Source organism: Gnatocerus cornutus, chromosome 1 (assembly GCF_029298725.1).
Source record: "Gnatocerus cornutus isolate USDA-ARS CGAHR chromosome 1, icGnaCorn1.1, whole genome shotgun sequence".
Lineage (NCBI taxonomy): Eukaryota > Metazoa > Arthropoda > Insecta > Coleoptera > Tenebrionidae > Gnatocerus > Gnatocerus cornutus.
This window is the reverse complement of record NC_142233.1, coordinates 35539050-35556141: the sequence shown is the minus strand read 5'-3', so window position 1 is coordinate 35556141 and position 17092 is coordinate 35539050. Positions and strand designations below refer to the sequence as shown.

Genomic DNA, 17092 nt, shown 5'->3' with positions numbered 1-17092 from the left:
ACAACAAAAATACGCAAAAACTTCGTAAGCATGCTTGGGATACCTTTTTGTAACTTTGGAAATATTTGATAGGAGCGCGGTTCAATCGAACGCGCATAGAAATGGCAGTAATAAAAACCCGGAGATGGCGGAGGTTTTTTCCGATCGGAAGTTTAAATGAAAACTTAGATTAGTATGAAGGACGAAATATGGTCAAAGCGAAATGTTTATTATCTCGGTTTCCTTTACTCCATTATTATATTTGTAAATGAATTGCAGCAGCAGTAAGTTGCTTCTTATCTGTCTTTTCTGGCATATTTGTGAGTGTCGGTTGGATCATAGAATTTTATTGATTCTAAACATTTTCAAACAGAACAAAACAATGATAACGATCTCGTTGTACATTACGCTCAAACTTATTATTTCCATTCTCACATTTCCCAGATATGGGAGTCCTTTTAATTACCCTTTGAAGTCAGTTTGGTTGAGTAACTCAGGTAATGTTTAATAGATTACTCGCTTAATTTAATTAAATTGGACTAATTTCGAAATTGCGTCGTTGAGTTGGTAACAATTCTCGAAATCACAAAAAGAAAATCTAATAAATTTCATCATCCTGAAAAATGTTCCTAATTTGATTTAACTCCGTGCGATATCTTTCCGGCCAACTCCTTGATTTTGACAGTTGTTCGGATACTCCAAAGCTCTGTTTATACGTGTATGTAACTGACAAGGCAACTCCTACGTGTGTCTTCAACTTTGTTATCAACCTCGAGCAACAACTACCAATTTATGAGTCTTTTATATTTTTCCGTTCCAATTTATGATCATCACCTAAACGAATATTTTTCAACACAAACTACATGTTCGATCGTCACATCAATTTGACGATGTCAGAGACAGATGGTGGAATTTTCCAAACTGGAGGAGCTTTAATATTCGCCTGTCTGGCGCAATTTTCTGGAGGGAAAATCCAGTAAAAATTTATTGTTACACTTAGTAAAACGTTTGAACAAGCATAGAAATTTAACGATAACCATTAAAATAGTCAATAAACTTTTTCTAAGCTAGAATTGTCTCGTGATTCTAAATTCGAAACCCGTTTTGCTCAGGTCAGGACTCAGCGATATAAATCGAAAAAAGATCTAGCTTATGTAAATAAAGCTTTGCAACAAAAATGTTTAAAATTCTGCATGAAAAGAGCTATAATAATGCAAGTTTTCTCCAAAAAATAAGCGAGATTTCGATTTCACAACATTACCATAGTTTTAGTCCTGAATTTTTGCGAAACACTGCAACGATCGACTTTTGAAAAATTTAAAAATTATTTTTTATGAAAAAATCGCAAGAAAAACAATAGCGCAAACTGCATCTCAATATCTTTAATAGTTTCCGAGATATTTAGCAAGGATTGTTTCGAACCTTCAAAAATTTGTCCCTATGGCAACAACCCAAAAATTAAAACAGCCATAACTATGTTATTTGTTGACGAAAATTAAAAACTCTGGCGGCTTTGGATTCAGCGTGACTTTCTGCGTAAAATGCACAAATTTGGAGTTTTCTTAATAAATAAATCAGCCATTGGCAAAAACTGTTTTAAAGAGGTCATTTTAGGATGATTTTCCATCACTGTTTTCAAGGTGATAAGGACGTTTAATTCCTCGAGATCTATATACTGACCAAATTTGAGATCGATCGGACAAATAGTTTACGAGTTATGGCTAAAAACAAAAAAAATAAAAAAATTTCATCGTTTGAGTCGGATTTTTTGTTCGCAAAAATCGATTATCAAATTTTGGGCTTTTGAAAACATTTCCCAACGTAAAGTGAGTCGAAAAAAACGATGGCGTAAACCGCATCTCAATATCTCGAATAGTTTCCGAGATATTTAACTTTAAAAATTAGGAAAAATTAGGAAAAATGAAAATTAACTATCCGAAACTTTAATCGATTATAACTCAGTTATTTGTTGTCGGATCTGAATTTAGATCCCAGATTTAAAATTTGCAGAAAATTCGTCGTACACTGATGTATAATAACGCAAGTATACCTACTCCAAAAATACGCGAGATATCGGGCTCAGAAGATTGACATAGTTTTAAACATCAAATTTTGAACAAAAGTGAGTGCGGTGTTCTGAAAGATTGTTTTACCCAATCGAATTTTTTAAAAACGACTTTATTTCGGCCGACAAAACCAACAAACAGAATCTAAAGAACAAAGAGTTTGAATAATAATCTTTCTGAAGAACCTGGAGAAGAATCCAAAAGATCGAAAATTTGAATATAATTATTTAACGCCTGGAATATTGATCAGTTTTGGTTGATCGCGACTTAAAAATACGATCTTAATTAGTTCAGCCTCAGCCTTCGAAAGTCTTACAAGGCACAAGTTCATTAATACTGAACAAACTGACGGCATAATACAATTAGTTCGTGACAAGTTGTCCCAAAACCGTGTAAATTTTTTAAATTATGTATAATTTATGTTTAATTATCAAACGGTGTTCTGCTTTATCGCAATTTTATGTCGTTGAAAACTGTTCGCTTGAACCCGAAATAATTTATCTTCCCGGCAACGAACTTTGCTATCTTGATGGTATGTTACATATAGTATTTTACTATGCCACTGGTCATGATTCTCATGTAATTTTAGGATAAAATATAATTATTTATGTGCTAATTAACCCTGCGGAACTGTGTAAGCTTCCAACTTGTAACATCTGCAATTCAATAATGGTGGATGCGCCGGTTTCAATTCCTCTAATGACCTGCAAAATCCCACACAAACTGAACTTTTACCTTTGATGAAAGGAGGATTTTCATTTCTACCAACTAAATGTAAAAACCCACGCAAACAGGGCAGTACTAGGTATATATAAAAAGATTTTTTACGGGGGGCCTATAATAATAATAAGTCACCTTGACTCTTTTAATGAACACGTAAATATCTCCGCATTTCGCATTATTTCCAGCAACGCAGCAAAGGAAGAATTATTGCATTAATTTCAGCGGAAAGTGGAAACAATGAAAGCTTAGATTAAATGAAAATTTTCTCTGTTAAGCAAATCACTTCAATTTTTTAAGTTACGAGTTAATTATGCCACTTTAACGAAATAATTCATATTTTCGCGTATTAAGGGCATAAAGAGTCGCACTTAATCCCGGCTAAATTATGACGGAGAGCAGATTTTATTCCGCTTTTAGTCACTCATTATTTTGCACTATCTGCAGCGAAGTAGTCACAAAACGAGCGACGATTATGGTGGAAAAACAAAAACAAGATGACGATTATTAGGAGAGTGGAAAAAGTAGTTGAAAAATATGTGTTTTCTTTGTACGAAAAACTAACTTAATTCCTCTAGGATTTGTTTACTTTTTGTTGTATTTCACTCAGCAGTGATCGACACGAGTGGAGCTGCCAAGTGGCGAGCTTATGATGTCATAATCAAATATTTCCTACTTTAGTTTGCTCGGCTATATGTGGCAAATTTGCATATTTTGCTTGTGAAACAAAAATGCGAACGTTCCAACACAATATGCTAAGAAAATTGAAGAGCGGTCATAAATTCGCACGTAAATATTTAATGCTTTTGCTTTTTCCAAAGGTATATGCGTGCACCTATGAATAAATGTAAAGATAACAGGATTTACTGCTGCATTAACAATAAATAAAGCATTTATCTGTTTACTCAAATTGTAATGTAAAAATTGCATATTCATCATTCCGTGACGTGAAATAATTGTAATTCCGACTTTGCAAACACAAATCGACCCTCGCAGTGTCGCCTGAGATTATTTCCTCCATTAAACTGACCCAGATTACATAGGAAGTTCTATAAAACAGGAAAAAATGGTTTATCGCCCTCTCGATCACATCAGCGCGACACGGAAATTGTACTGTTGGTAAACAATAAATATCACTGCATTATTAGGCACAAAATACTGCGACAGCTGACATAACACAATTTACCAAGCGTTGAACAAACAGCTGAATTTTAGTCACAATTAGCTTTATTATCGGGTATTGTCAACCCGATGCGTTACCTCCCTTGTGTCTTAACTTTAATCAGTTTCTCGCCGAAAACCACAAACTGGGCCTCGTTCCAATAAACGAGGGTGCAGTTTCAATCAACCGATTGGCGTTTTTATTGCGCACAGCAACAATTGAGTTGTGGGAAACTTGCTGGAAAAGGTAAATGATTTTTGCCGGTGGTAATGGAGAGAGAACAAGAGAAGCAATTTACATCCCAGCTGTAAACGAGACGTACACAAAGATATGCTAATGGGGGTAATGGGCTTCTGTTAAAAAAGATTAACATTTACGAATATCAAATTCGGGCCCAAAACTTCGGGGGATGTTTGCTAACTTTAGAAATTGTGTTTCTGAGTTTGCAGGTGAAGACAGGGTTTGAATTTCGTGTAAGGAAAAATGGTGGATGCGTAAAAACTGTAATTTTTTTAAAAGTTTTATTTGAGTTTTGACCGTAAAACAGTGAAATTTACAGATTTTACTAATATACATGGTCCGGCAACACTTGTGTCCACCCCCAAAATCGTCTTTAATTTTAAAGTTACAATTTTGAAAATTTGCATACGCTCATAGTTGACAAGGCTCTAGAAGCTGACGCAAAAATTTGTTTTTTAGCACGGTTTGGTTGGCGTCGCGACGCCTAAGAAGTATAATTTAAAACGATTTTTAAGTTTTTGCGGAAATATTCGCGAATTCAATTTTTTTCAACATAACTGTGATACAAATATCTGAGTTTTTATTTTAAATCTAATGCAAATTGTGTTTAAAATTTGCGAAAAAAACGCTGTTTTATCAAGTTAGTTTTCAAAATTATGACAGCACAGCGGCAAACAAAGTTTACACCAAAACTTCACAAGTCACTTCATTCACTCTTATAAAGGTTAATTTTGATTAACACGAGCATGTTGCACTTTATGGACCCCAGAAAACGTTAATTTACATCGACAAAGCGACAATTTTTACCAAGTAAGACTTGTGTTACAATCTAAAGCGAGCCAAAGAATAGATGTCATTTGTGACACAAGATGTTGACAGATGGGTGTAAACGTAGTTTCCAATTTTGACGTAATGGAATTGGAAACTAACTTGATAAAACAGCATTTTTTTCTCAAGTTTTGAAGACAATTTGCATTGAATCTAAAATAACAACTAAGATATTTTTAACACATTTATATTGAAAAAAAAATTAAATTAGGGGTTGATATTACAAACCCTCACAATTAACTAAAAATTACATTTTTAAGGCGTCGCGACGCCAAAACTATAAAAAAAACAAATTTTTGCGTCAGCTTCTAGAGCTTTGTCAACTGTGAGCGTATGTAAATTTTTAAAATTTTATCTTTAAAATTAAAGACGATTTTGGGGGTGGACACAAGTGTTGCCGAACCCTGTAGAATAGTTTATTAACACAGTTTTTAGAAATTTTCGTCTAGAAACGAAGCAAAATTTCGCACAAATTTCTATAAATGTCTGTAATTTTGACATTTTTGTAATACTGACAATTTCTATTTCAAAGCTGTGAAATTTGCCGATTTTACTACTTTTAGCGTATTTATAAACTGGGCTACATTGACAATTTTTTAAAACAGAAAACAGAATTTTTACAAATTTATAAAACGACTGAAAAATGGTGGATGCGACAAAACAGTAATTTTTTAATAGAGCTTAGACAGTTTTTATCGTAAAACAGTGAAAATTACAGATTGTACTACAATTGGGTTATTTGTTGATTATGCAAAGTTTCAAAATTTTAGAGCAAAACACACAGTTTCTAGAAATTTTCGCTTTGAAACGCAGCAAAATTTCGCACAAATATCTATAAATTTCTGTAATTTTGACAGCTTTTATTGAAAAACAGCGAAATTTGCAGGATTTACTACTTTAAACTTGTTTATTTACATTATGTAGAAATTTTTGCTTTGAAACGAAGTTTAGCACTCAGTAAATTTTTGTAATATTGACAGTTTCTATTCCAAAGCTGTAAAATTTGCGGGTTTGACTACTTTTAGCGAATTTATAAACTGAGCTAAATTTAAAAATTTTAGAACAAAAAACCAAATTTTTAGACATTTATAAAGCAACTGAAGAATGGTGGATGCGCTAAAACTGTATTTTTTTAATAGTTTTGACAGTTTTGATCGAAAAACAGTAAAATTTACAGATTTTACTACTTTAGACTTGTTTATTATGTAAGATATGGGTACCCCGTACACTAAAACCACCTAATTGACATAATGTGAGGTCAATGAAATCGATGAACTGTCGTACGATCAGACGATGCAATTCAGCAATAGGAAATGCAACGTCTTGATTTGAGGGGGTTCATCGGCTCCTTGACCAATGGAGTTTGGTAAGACGGGAGTCAGTTGTTAGTTGGTGTTGAAGGTGGTTGTTGGTGTCGGTGGTTGTTGGTGTCGGGGGTTGTTGGTGTAGGAGGCTAGCGGCAGATTGACACGCGGATACCCCTCGAAAATGTAAGTAGGCTTAAGAGTAGAATAAACTGGTAGATGAAACTAAGCGTCTGAAATATACCCCACACCCTTGATCTTACATGGTGGAGGCGCCCTGTTACAATCCCGTAACATTGATTCAGAATGAGTAAAACCGTTAAAAAATTTCAAGTAACATTAAAAAAAAATTAAATTTGAAGGGAGAAGTATATTGCAAGACGTTTAGATAAATTTAGGTAACAAACTCCAAAAGTTCCTTTACCCCACACCTCACATTTAACTATCATTTAGTTTGCGGCAATAAGTACGTTGAAGGTCGAATAAAATGGAAAAGTCAGCACTGAAGGATGACAAATATGAATTTGTTCAAAATGATGAATTTGCATGTCTAAACGGGCTCACTATCGTGTTGTGTAACGAAAATTCAGCACAGGAAAGTCTAGAAGTCATAGTTGAAGTTAGGAAACCCGTGAAATTTTTTAAAGAAACGACAGCTCAGCTTGTTCGTACGAGCGCCGTTGAATTTGCAATTAGCGTAGAAGGACAACGACCGTTAAAATGCAGACTTGACAAAACTTCTTGTACCGAACATTATAGAAAAGAGCAGCAGGTAGAGGAAATGGAAAAACACAACATCATCGAATTACCGGACTCAGAATGGAAATCGCCGATCGGATGGGCCAAAAAGAAACATTTTTCGCCTTAAAAAAAAAAACTGCCAACTAAGAAAACAAAAATTAGGCATAAGTAGTTTAATAGTTATAGGTTAGGCCAACAATAGTTCAATAAGAAAACATCATCCACAATTAAACCCCCTAGGTATCAATTTCAAGATTAATAATTTTGTTTTGCAGATATAAGCAATTTTTGTTTTTATTAATTTAAATGATCCGATAACGATAATTTACGAAACCAGTGTCCCTAGAGTGTATGAGGCGGATTTCGCTGGGAGAAGCCACAGTCAGATGAAGGACGTGCGAACAGCATACCAATAGATGGTTAGAAAACGAAGAAAGAAATATGAAGTCCAGCTGCAAACTTTTGAGATCACCGCAAAATCAAAGCCCACGTTGTGACAAGTTCGGGAGTCTGCAGATGCATTTGTTCGAGGTTAGAGGTATATTACCGGCATCGCAATTGTTTAGTCCTGAGATGATGAAGAGAAAAGTATCAAATTCTGGTGACAGAATGACATCCGCCTGTAAGAGTGGAATGTGATGGGACCACATGGACGCATGGGGCCCTGTTAATGATAACTGCATTCATATTTTTTTTTTAAGTTTGTGTTTCAGAAATTTGTTGATTATGATTAAGGAGTAGTGACAATGCTGTCCAAGGAGACACAAGGGTCACACCCGCAAGATTTGTTGATTATGATTAAGGAGTAGTGACAATGCTGTCCAAGGAGACGCAAGGGTCACACCCGCAAGATTTGTTGATAAAAAAAAAAAAAAATTGTTGAAGAAGTGAAGAAAGCAACTCAAGAAAGAATTCAAGAAACGGTAATGTGGACGAACTCCAGATGGGACAGAACTAATCATGAGCGCGGCAGCTGGAAGCAGGATGAGCCTAAACAGGGACTGCGATGGAAAAATTGTTACGACTAAACAAGAACCATAAGTTAAGTATTTGAAAAAAAGAGGGGGTAAGAAACGAAAAAAAAATAAAAAAAAAGAGAAGGGGGGAGATGTTTTCAACATTAAAATAAGTTCGGTGCGTAAGCGAAGCCTACGTAAGTTTCAAATCAGTGCAAACACTTCGCTTACGCACGCATTGTCTCATGACACTTAATACTGCAAACCTTGTCATCTTGTAGACACACGGGAACCACAATCGACCAGAGCACTACGTCTGCACAAACCAACCATGGCGCCGACAAAACCAGCCCTTTTCAGACCTTTGGCACGGAACGACTACCGAAATCCGACCAAAAGAAAAAAGAGGACTCAAAAAGTTGTCAAGACAGCATGATCCGGGATAGTGACAAAGGGAGCCCAAGAAGGCCCTACGGTCACGTCCGCCACACTGAGAGAATGCAGTTAAGGTCCCAGGTGGAAGCCATCAACGGACTTCCAGGGTCAGTTTTACAAATGAAAGGCCAACCAACTCACAAAGCAGCTGATGCGGCATCAGGAAAACGCCAACGCCAGCAAAACAAGGCAAGGCCAGGAGGAAGTGTCACACGAGACAGGACGTAATATGGACTAACATAGGCATGGTCAGGATTCCAAACGTAAACAGCAATGAGTCGTCCGGCGGAGGAACGGGAAGGGCAGAACTGTACAATGGAAAAAAAAAAAAAAGAAGAAAGGAGGCGATCGCAACCCATGGAAAGGCAGTCGGCGGGCTCGAGAAGAAGATTCTGTGTAGTGTGTCAGATCTTTGTGAAAGTGTCGTGAGAACAATATAGATTAAAGGTTAGGTTAGCGTTGTAGAAATTGAACAATTGTAGTCAGGCTAGGGTTTTGTTAGAAATTAAGCTTTATTTTTTATTTTTGGTAAATGTAAGGGGTGTGTCGTCTGGAAGCCGACTTTGTAACGGGGGGGATGTAAGATATGGGTACCCCGTACACTAAAACCACCTAATTGACATAATGTGAGGTCAATGAAATCGATGAACTGTCGTACGATCAGACGATGCAATTCAGCAATAGGAAATGCAACGTCTTGATTTGAGGGGGTTCATCGGCTCCTTGACCAATGGAGTTTGGTAAGACGGGAGTCAGTTGTTAGTTGGTGTTGAAGGTGGTTGTTGGTGTCGGTGGTTGTTGGTGTCGGGGGTTGTTGGTGTAGGAGGCTAGCGGCAGATTGACACGCGGATACCCCTCGAAAATGTAAGTAGGCTTAAGAGTAGAATAAACTGGTAGATGAAACTAAGCGTCTGAATATATACCCCACTCCCTGATCTTACAATTAATTAGGCAAAATTTAAAAATTTTAGAGCAAAAAAACACAGTTTTTAGAAATTTTCACTTTGAAAGGAAGCAAAATTTTACACAAATTTCTATAAATTTCGCTAATTTTGGCAGTTTTTATTTTACTACTTTATGGTTGTTTATCAATTAAGCAAAGTTTGAACATTTTAGAGCAAAAATCACAGTTTTGAGGAATTTTTACTTTAAAACGAAGCAAAATTTTACACAATTTTGATATCATGCCAAGTCTTTAATTCAAACCATTTTACATAATTAATCATAACATTGTTAAAAAAGATTAACATTTTCGAACAAATTCGGGCCCAAAACTTCGAACGATGGCTGTCGACTTTAGAAATTGTGTTTCTGAGTTCAGGTGAAGAAACGACACGAATTTCGGGTAAGGAAAAATGATGGGGGCGCCCAGTTAAAATCGCATTGAACTAGAAAGTGCCAATCTAATTTTTATCTTTTGATCTGTAATTATTTTCATGCACGTATTTGCCTTTAAAACTGATTGGTAATCAAAACAAGGTAATTAAGCGGAGATGCTTTGAATTTTAATCAAGAAAGTGTCGCAGCATTACCGTAATTCCGACTTTTTCTGCCAATACTGTTAATCCGCTCCACCGTCTTGTATGCAAATATCGCCGACAAAAATGTCATTTGAGACTTTTTCTCAATTTTAATATTTCTGAGAAGACACTGGATATTGCATTAAACGGAAGAAAAACCAATAGTATTTGCTTTATTGAAAATTCTGTTGCAAACCTAACTCTGCGGCTAGAAACCACCTACACTGTGACTTAAATAAATTACCATTACCAAAAGCTCGTTAGGTCTAGATTCAAAGCATATCTTAGACCCTTGTTTAGGTTTAGCAGACTCAGGTATTGAAATTCAACTCTGTTTGCTACAGTAGTTGCGAACGTACTTTTGATGACAAACCCGCAAAGTTTGTTAATTCAGCTGTACAATAAACTATAAATTTATTATTCCCCATTAGCGTGTTGCGGCCGACAATAAATCCAAAATATTGCGCCCAAAACTGTTTTAATTAAATCACACGTAAATCGACGTGTGAGCTCTCACCTTATTAGCTAAGAGCACTTTCCACCTCCCTGACCTGCTTTCCTTAAAATCCCGCAGGACTTCGAACTACACGCTTTTTTTCATTTCAATTTTGCCAACGGGAATCATTTCTAATTAAAGTAGAACCCACACTCTCGAAAGCCTTCTCTTGTTAAAAATTAGATGTGGATTGGCTTCGAGTGCCCTCTTAAGTGAATTAGTCCCGTGATAATATAATTGATCCTCCTTCACATAAATCGCCTCAAGACGAAAATATAAGCGTATTAGTCGAACATGCTCGCCGCAAAACCGCTCATTAATTAAACGCTGCTCCAATATTGGTATTCAACGTCGTCTTTACGAAATCATTTGAACAACAATTTTATTCGAGACACGTCCGACTAAACTGTTAAAAACGTCACATAAATAATAGAAGATGAATCATTTTTATTGCTCGAATGTCGAGCACGTTTGGTGTTGCGTAAATCGCCGCCAACAGAAAGATTTACGCGCTTTTATTTAAATTTCATTCTTAAGGGATAATTACTAGTTCCCTGAGCTAAAATAACATTATTCCAAAGTCGAGGCTTCGAGAATCTCCAAGATGGAGCTTCAGGGTGATATGATTTGGTCATCATAAATTCAGGTCTAGTTTGCGGCCGGGAAGTTTATGTGGGAGATAAATTTGGTGTCTTATTTGAGTGTAATGGCAATAGAAGTTTTTCGTTAAAATAACTTATGATCTGAATTTTCGTCGAATGATTAAGTGGCAGGTGAGAGAACTTACATCAACAGGTGTGTGGCTTAAAATTTAGACAACCAAATAATAGAGTAACTCCAAGGAAACAAAGCTTTGCAATTCCTGGCGTGCTTGCACTATCCAGTTGTGATAAATAGATAATGCTTTAATAGAACAGTGAGTGATTGTGCCTCCTATCGCTAATTATAGCTGAAACCTAATCTTTAAATTATGGTCTAATTATGTCTACCTAGTAATTACAGTCTGATACGAACGAAGCTTTGAAATTGAAGGATTTCCTGTAATTTCTCCCAAACTAAACATGGAATTATGTTGTTTATTAATAATATTTTGTTAAAGTCAGAAATGACTGGAATTGAACGCCGATGGCAATTTTGCGATGTTACATGCTAATAATGACTTTGCATTTTTCTCAATGCACACATACTGGGCTGTTTTGTGCTTTTGTGCTTTCGGGGCTGGAAATAATCGGAAAATATTGATTGGCTGGTGTATTAATTGTTCGGCAATAATTTGCAATAAATTTTTCATTTTACGATAATTTTATTTTGAAAAATGGTGGATGCGCCCAAAAGAAAATAGCACTGAAAAAATGAGAAAACATTGTAAAATAAAAATTAGCTCTTATTTTTGGCTTGTTTATTCCATTGAGAAAAATTTCAAAATTTTAGAGCAAAAAAACAGTTTTTAGAAATTTTTACTTTGAAACGAAGCAAAATTTTGCACAAATTTCTATAAATTTCTGTAATTTTGACAGTTTTTATTGTAAAATAGTCAGATTTACACATTTTACTACTTTAAACTTATTTATTTATTGGGAAAAACTTAAAGATTTTAAAGGCTGAAAAAGACTGATGACTGAAGACTGAAAAAAAGTTTTCAGATATTTTTACTTTGAAACGGAAGCAAAATTTTGCACAAATTTCAGTGATTTTTTTTATATTGACAGTTTCTATTCCAAAGCTGGAAAATTTGGGGGTTTTACTACTTTTAGATTATTTATAAACTGGGCTAAATTTAAAAAATTTAGAACGGAAAACAATTTTTAGTTTATAAAGCTATTGAAAAATGGTGGATGCGCCAAAACTGTAATTTTTCAATATAGTTTTGACAGTTTTGATCGTGAAACAGTGAAATTTACCAATTATACTACTTTAGAATTGTTTATTAATTCAGCAAAGTTTTTAGAAAGTTTCACGTTGAAACGAGAAGCAAAATTTCGCACAAGTTTCTATAAATTTTCGTAATTTTGACAGTTTTTTTTTGTAAAACAGTAAAATTTACAAATTTGACTACTTTAGACTCGTTTATTAATTGGGCAAAATTTTAAAATTATATAGCAAAAAACACAATTTTTAGAATTTTTCAGTTTGAAACGAAGCAAAAATTTCCACAATTTTCAGGTCATGCCAAGTCTTTAATTAAAACAATTTTTCATAATTATTATTCAATTCCAATATTCTAAACTCTTCAAGAATTGTGTCGTTGCATGACCAACTTGACATTTATAATCCTCCGATGAATATTTCGCATGTAACGATTTTACCTGCGCATAGATTAAAGACTATTTTACATGAAACAATAAATTTATTTTTATCGCCAAATTTTCCATATTTCTAACGCTTCCAGACTAACTTCCCCCCCAAAATCGACGTTTTTGTATCAACCTTATACACTCCCGAATTACTTCCAGATTATTAACTCCTTTCAGAGCGTAATTTCTATCAAACATCATACGAAAACGCTTATAAATCAACACCGAAACCCAAACAAAATTGATAGTTTTCCTCGTAACTACATTTAAACCAATACGTTTCAACTCTCCTTCTGGCAAGATAAATTTCACGCGGTGAAGATGTTACTCCAGCAACAAACAACGCCTATTTATTTTATGGCGAGTATGCACATTTAGCTCGGTTTCCCGTCAGTATTTATTTGCACTAGTGCGGAAACAAACACGGAAATTTTTCGTTAATTAGAGTCGTAGGAAAATATGAATTGTGGCGATAAAGATAATTAAATGCAGAGGGACGGAACGACTAGAATAACAACATTCGTGACGAGCAGGCAATTTGAATTTTAAATGTGCTCTGAAGTTTATTGACTTTGTAACGGTAGTAATAACACAATTATTTCGGCGTATTAATAGCATTGTTTGGAAAACGGGATTCTGGGCCCCACAAAGGACATTTTTGTTTGCGACGAGCAAATCCGTTTCATTTGGATAATTCCGTTGTTTGGATTAACGCAGCGCGACTTGAAGCATTGTCAAGTTTTGCCTGCAGGAAGAATGACGAATGCAGCTAAAATTAGACGCGCTTAAATTTAATTACGACGCGGAATGGTGGATGCGCCGGGTTTATAACTATAATTTTATTGTGCCGCGGGATTTCGAGTTATAAATTATCCAAGTTTTTGACCTTTTTTAACATTCATGCGTGGTCCACCAGTGCATGTGCTTCACATCCAATTTAAGTTTGTGCAGCGGAGCAACAGAGCAATTCTGCAAACTTTAAGAGAAAATCCATTCGAATTAAACCGAGATTAAAATAGTCGGATTTGTTAGGTTGATTAAACATGCTAATCCCGAAAGTGAACCAATAAAAACGTTAAACTTATTGGGGTTCATTAAGAAGTCGCCCGCGTTTGTGCAACTTCAATTAGATTTAATCAACTTTTGTTGATTTAGGATTTGAAGTAGACCTGTCCGAAATTAATATTTGAAGACGAAAGTTTTAAGCCAACGCTGCTTTTTATAATAGGATTGGAGTTGGTGTATTTATTTTGTGCATCTGGCCGTGACGGAAAATTTTAACGAAGAAAATCTCTTCAGTTGTCAAACTTGAAAAATAATTCTCCAGAGATTTCCCTTCAATTTCAAGGTGAAAAAATGTGAAATTAGCGAGTGTTTAACAATAAAAAATGAGCAATTTTTTCACCACCTCAAGCTCCATCTACAAGTTTTTCGCATAGTAATCAGCAAAACCAGCAGCGCCGCGAACCAAATGCGCAGTAGAAGCTTTCTGAAAGCTCGATAAAACCCTCCTGCTACAGATTCCCTGCCAGTAGTTGCGTTCATTACTTACAGGAAACATTGTCTGAATCAAAATAAACCTAAACTCCCCAATTAAAAAACCGAGTGTCCCCCCCAATCATGTGTTCGCTCCCCGAATTTTCGCAGGAACGAAAAAAGTGCTAAATGAAGTTTGATGTCGGAGGATTTGGGGCTAATGAAATTGAAAATGCGAACGTTAATTGGCTCAAGTCGAGTCGCTTTGGTTTTTAAATTAGGAAAAGGATTACCAAAGCCACACAAACAAAGGATCAATATTGAGTTTGGTGCGTGTTTGTGCCGTCGAGGGCGCTACGAACCGGTCTGAAAATGCTTCAATGAAAAGCTGAAAACATCGTCATTGGCAACACTTGCTCTCGAGCTTTCGAACGAACACATGTTAACAAACACGTCTTCTAAATCTGACAGTTAAAAGATCGCTGTGCTTTCTAAAATTAAATTGTTAAACTCAAGATGTAACGAAAATTAACGAGTTTTTTCTAAAACATATCAGCAAGTAAACGATGTTTCCATAAACCGCCAAAATCTGTAAAAAAGGAGAGTATATTGTAGTATTTTTGATATTGTTATTTTGGGACCATTTTATACTAGAGTTAGTTTCTAGTCTTAAGTGTTAGAGATTGTTGTTTCCTATTAAATATAGTTGTTAGTGATAAATGTGCTCAATTAGAATTAAATGTTGCATATCTAAAGTATTTTAATGAATGTTTACACACATTTAACGGGGCCAGTCGCACTTAGAACCAATTAACCTAAAATTACTAATTAGTGCCAAATATTTACCAACAGACCTGACAAAAATCATTTCAAATCGCCAATTTTTATACATCTCTATTTTATAAAAATTTATCTCCAGTGCCATTCTAAAAATTGAACCAATAAATTCAAACCAAACTTTTAAAACTTTCCATAAACTTCGTTCCACCGTTAAATTAAATGTTCTGTGCATAAATGTATTCAAATAACCACTGAATGTAACTAAACTAAATGTCTAAACTCTTTGTGCAAAATTATCTCTTACTATGGCTAATTCCGTGCCTGAGATAAAACCTGTGATTTCGACCGTAAGTACGATTCAAGCTCCGGAAGGGGAAATGGATGCACTTTTGCTTGGAAGAACGCGGGTAAGTGTAAGTTGACTCATAAAATTATTTATTTGTCACTAGTAAAACCCTCCGCCCTTAAAACTGATCCGACAGATATAAAAAACGTGACCGCAATACCTCTCAGAGAAAAACGTTAAAAATCGATTTTTTACCACTTAATACCACTTTAAAATTCTTTTTAATGTGCGCTCCATGTCGCGTCATTGTCCGTATAAAACCGTCAAGCGAAACTTTTAATTTGATTTGATGTCGATGAGTTAATTGCATGAAACCGGTGAAGGATTTTCAGAAAGAATTTTTTCCGAGAGTAATCAATCGTCGAAGTAATTTCCGAAACAGGTAGTTTTTGCAGCGAATTAATGTGGGACGCCTGTGCAAACACTCAAGTTGTAGTGCTAGAAATGAGAGAAACGCTGAGGTGGTAATTTTGTGGCACAGTTTTATGAATGGGGGCGATTGTGTTCGCTGCACTCATACCGCAATCGGTCCATTGTGCTGTGCAGTTAATTTTGTGGTAAAAGCTTTAAGTTTTCGAGACTTTTGTTTTTTTTTCTTTATTAAAATGAAGATTGGTTCTGTTTGGGTGGCAGTCAAACAGCTTGCAGAGTCGTGGGATTAAATTGAATGCTAAAAATAAAAATAAAATTTGTTCATCGTATCCAAATCTTTTGTTCCTTGAAGGGTTGATCCAGAGAAGTCTGGCACTTTCCAGTTAGACATTTACCTGTATAATTTATTAAAAAAAGCCTAAATTCTACAAAAGAATTTTATTGTAATTAATGTTCGGATCAGGTGACGCTCGTTTTCTAATTCCGGAAAATGTAAAAGCGATTTCTTAGCAAACAGAAGGTTTTTTATATTCGCCTTAATTCCGAAAATGTCGAGAAAAATCGTTTTCGAACCTCCAAAATGTTAGCCCTTTGGTGATAACCCGAAATTTCAAACGCCTCTAATTCAGTCATTTGTTGACAGAGAAGAAAAATGATGGTAGTTTTGCATTCAGTGCGAAATTCTGCGTAAAATGAGCTCATATAGTTCAAATTTCCTTAACAAATAACCGAGATATCGACCAAAATAGATTTTCAGAAGATATTTTTAAGGTCATTTTCAAGAGACTGTTTTGAAGTGAAAATTACGTTTAGTATTATTGAATTATATATCGATCAAAAAAGCAGCTCGAAATCTACAAAACTCAGATTGATAAGGCGAGTAGTTTACAAAGGGCAAGCAAAAAACAAAAAATTGAAATTTTTTATTGTTTGGGTCGCAAAATTTTTTTGGCCAAAAAATTTACCATTGAATTTTCGACTTTTGAAGGCTCTTTTTAAAATAAAATGGGACGAAAAAATCAATGGTAAAAACCGTTTTTTAAAATCTTTATTACTTTCGGAGATATCGAGTTTTAAAATTTTCCAACTCAAAATTCAATTTTCGAAAGTTTGATCAACAACTCAGTTATTTCTGAACCGATCTTAACAAATCTTGCCTTTTTCCATTGTTGTAGTCGAGAAATTTAAAAAAAATTAAATTTTCGAATTTAGGGCAAAGAAAAAACCAATGCTTAACAAACGAAATTCAAGATAAACGATGGCAAAAACCGCAACTTTCTACTTGTCGTAGTTTCCGAGATACGATGCACCGGTTTTTCTTAACCTTCAAAATTTTGGGCCCCTGCTGACAATTCGGCCTTAATTCAGTTATTTGTT

The 17092-nt window shown here is 35.1% G+C and overlaps 1 protein-coding gene across 3 annotated transcripts in view; it reads left to right on the top strand.

Annotated features, from left to right (window-relative positions):
- Positions 1-17092, top strand: part of LOC148182136 (inactive dipeptidyl peptidase 10) — a 78975-nt gene that overhangs the window by 18713 nt on the left and 43170 nt on the right. The window contains exon 1 of one of the 3 annotated variants that reach the window (XM_088042870.1): positions 14622-15404. The exons of 1 other annotated variant lie outside the window; for it this stretch is intronic. In XM_088042870.1, the coding sequence (XP_087898996.1) occupies positions 15303-15404 (102 nt within the window). In that variant the 5' untranslated portion in view covers positions 14622-15302. Of the gene's footprint in view, positions 1-14621; positions 15411-17092 lie in introns of those variants that run through there. One more of the 3 variants, XM_088042852.1, reaches the window with a different exon arrangement.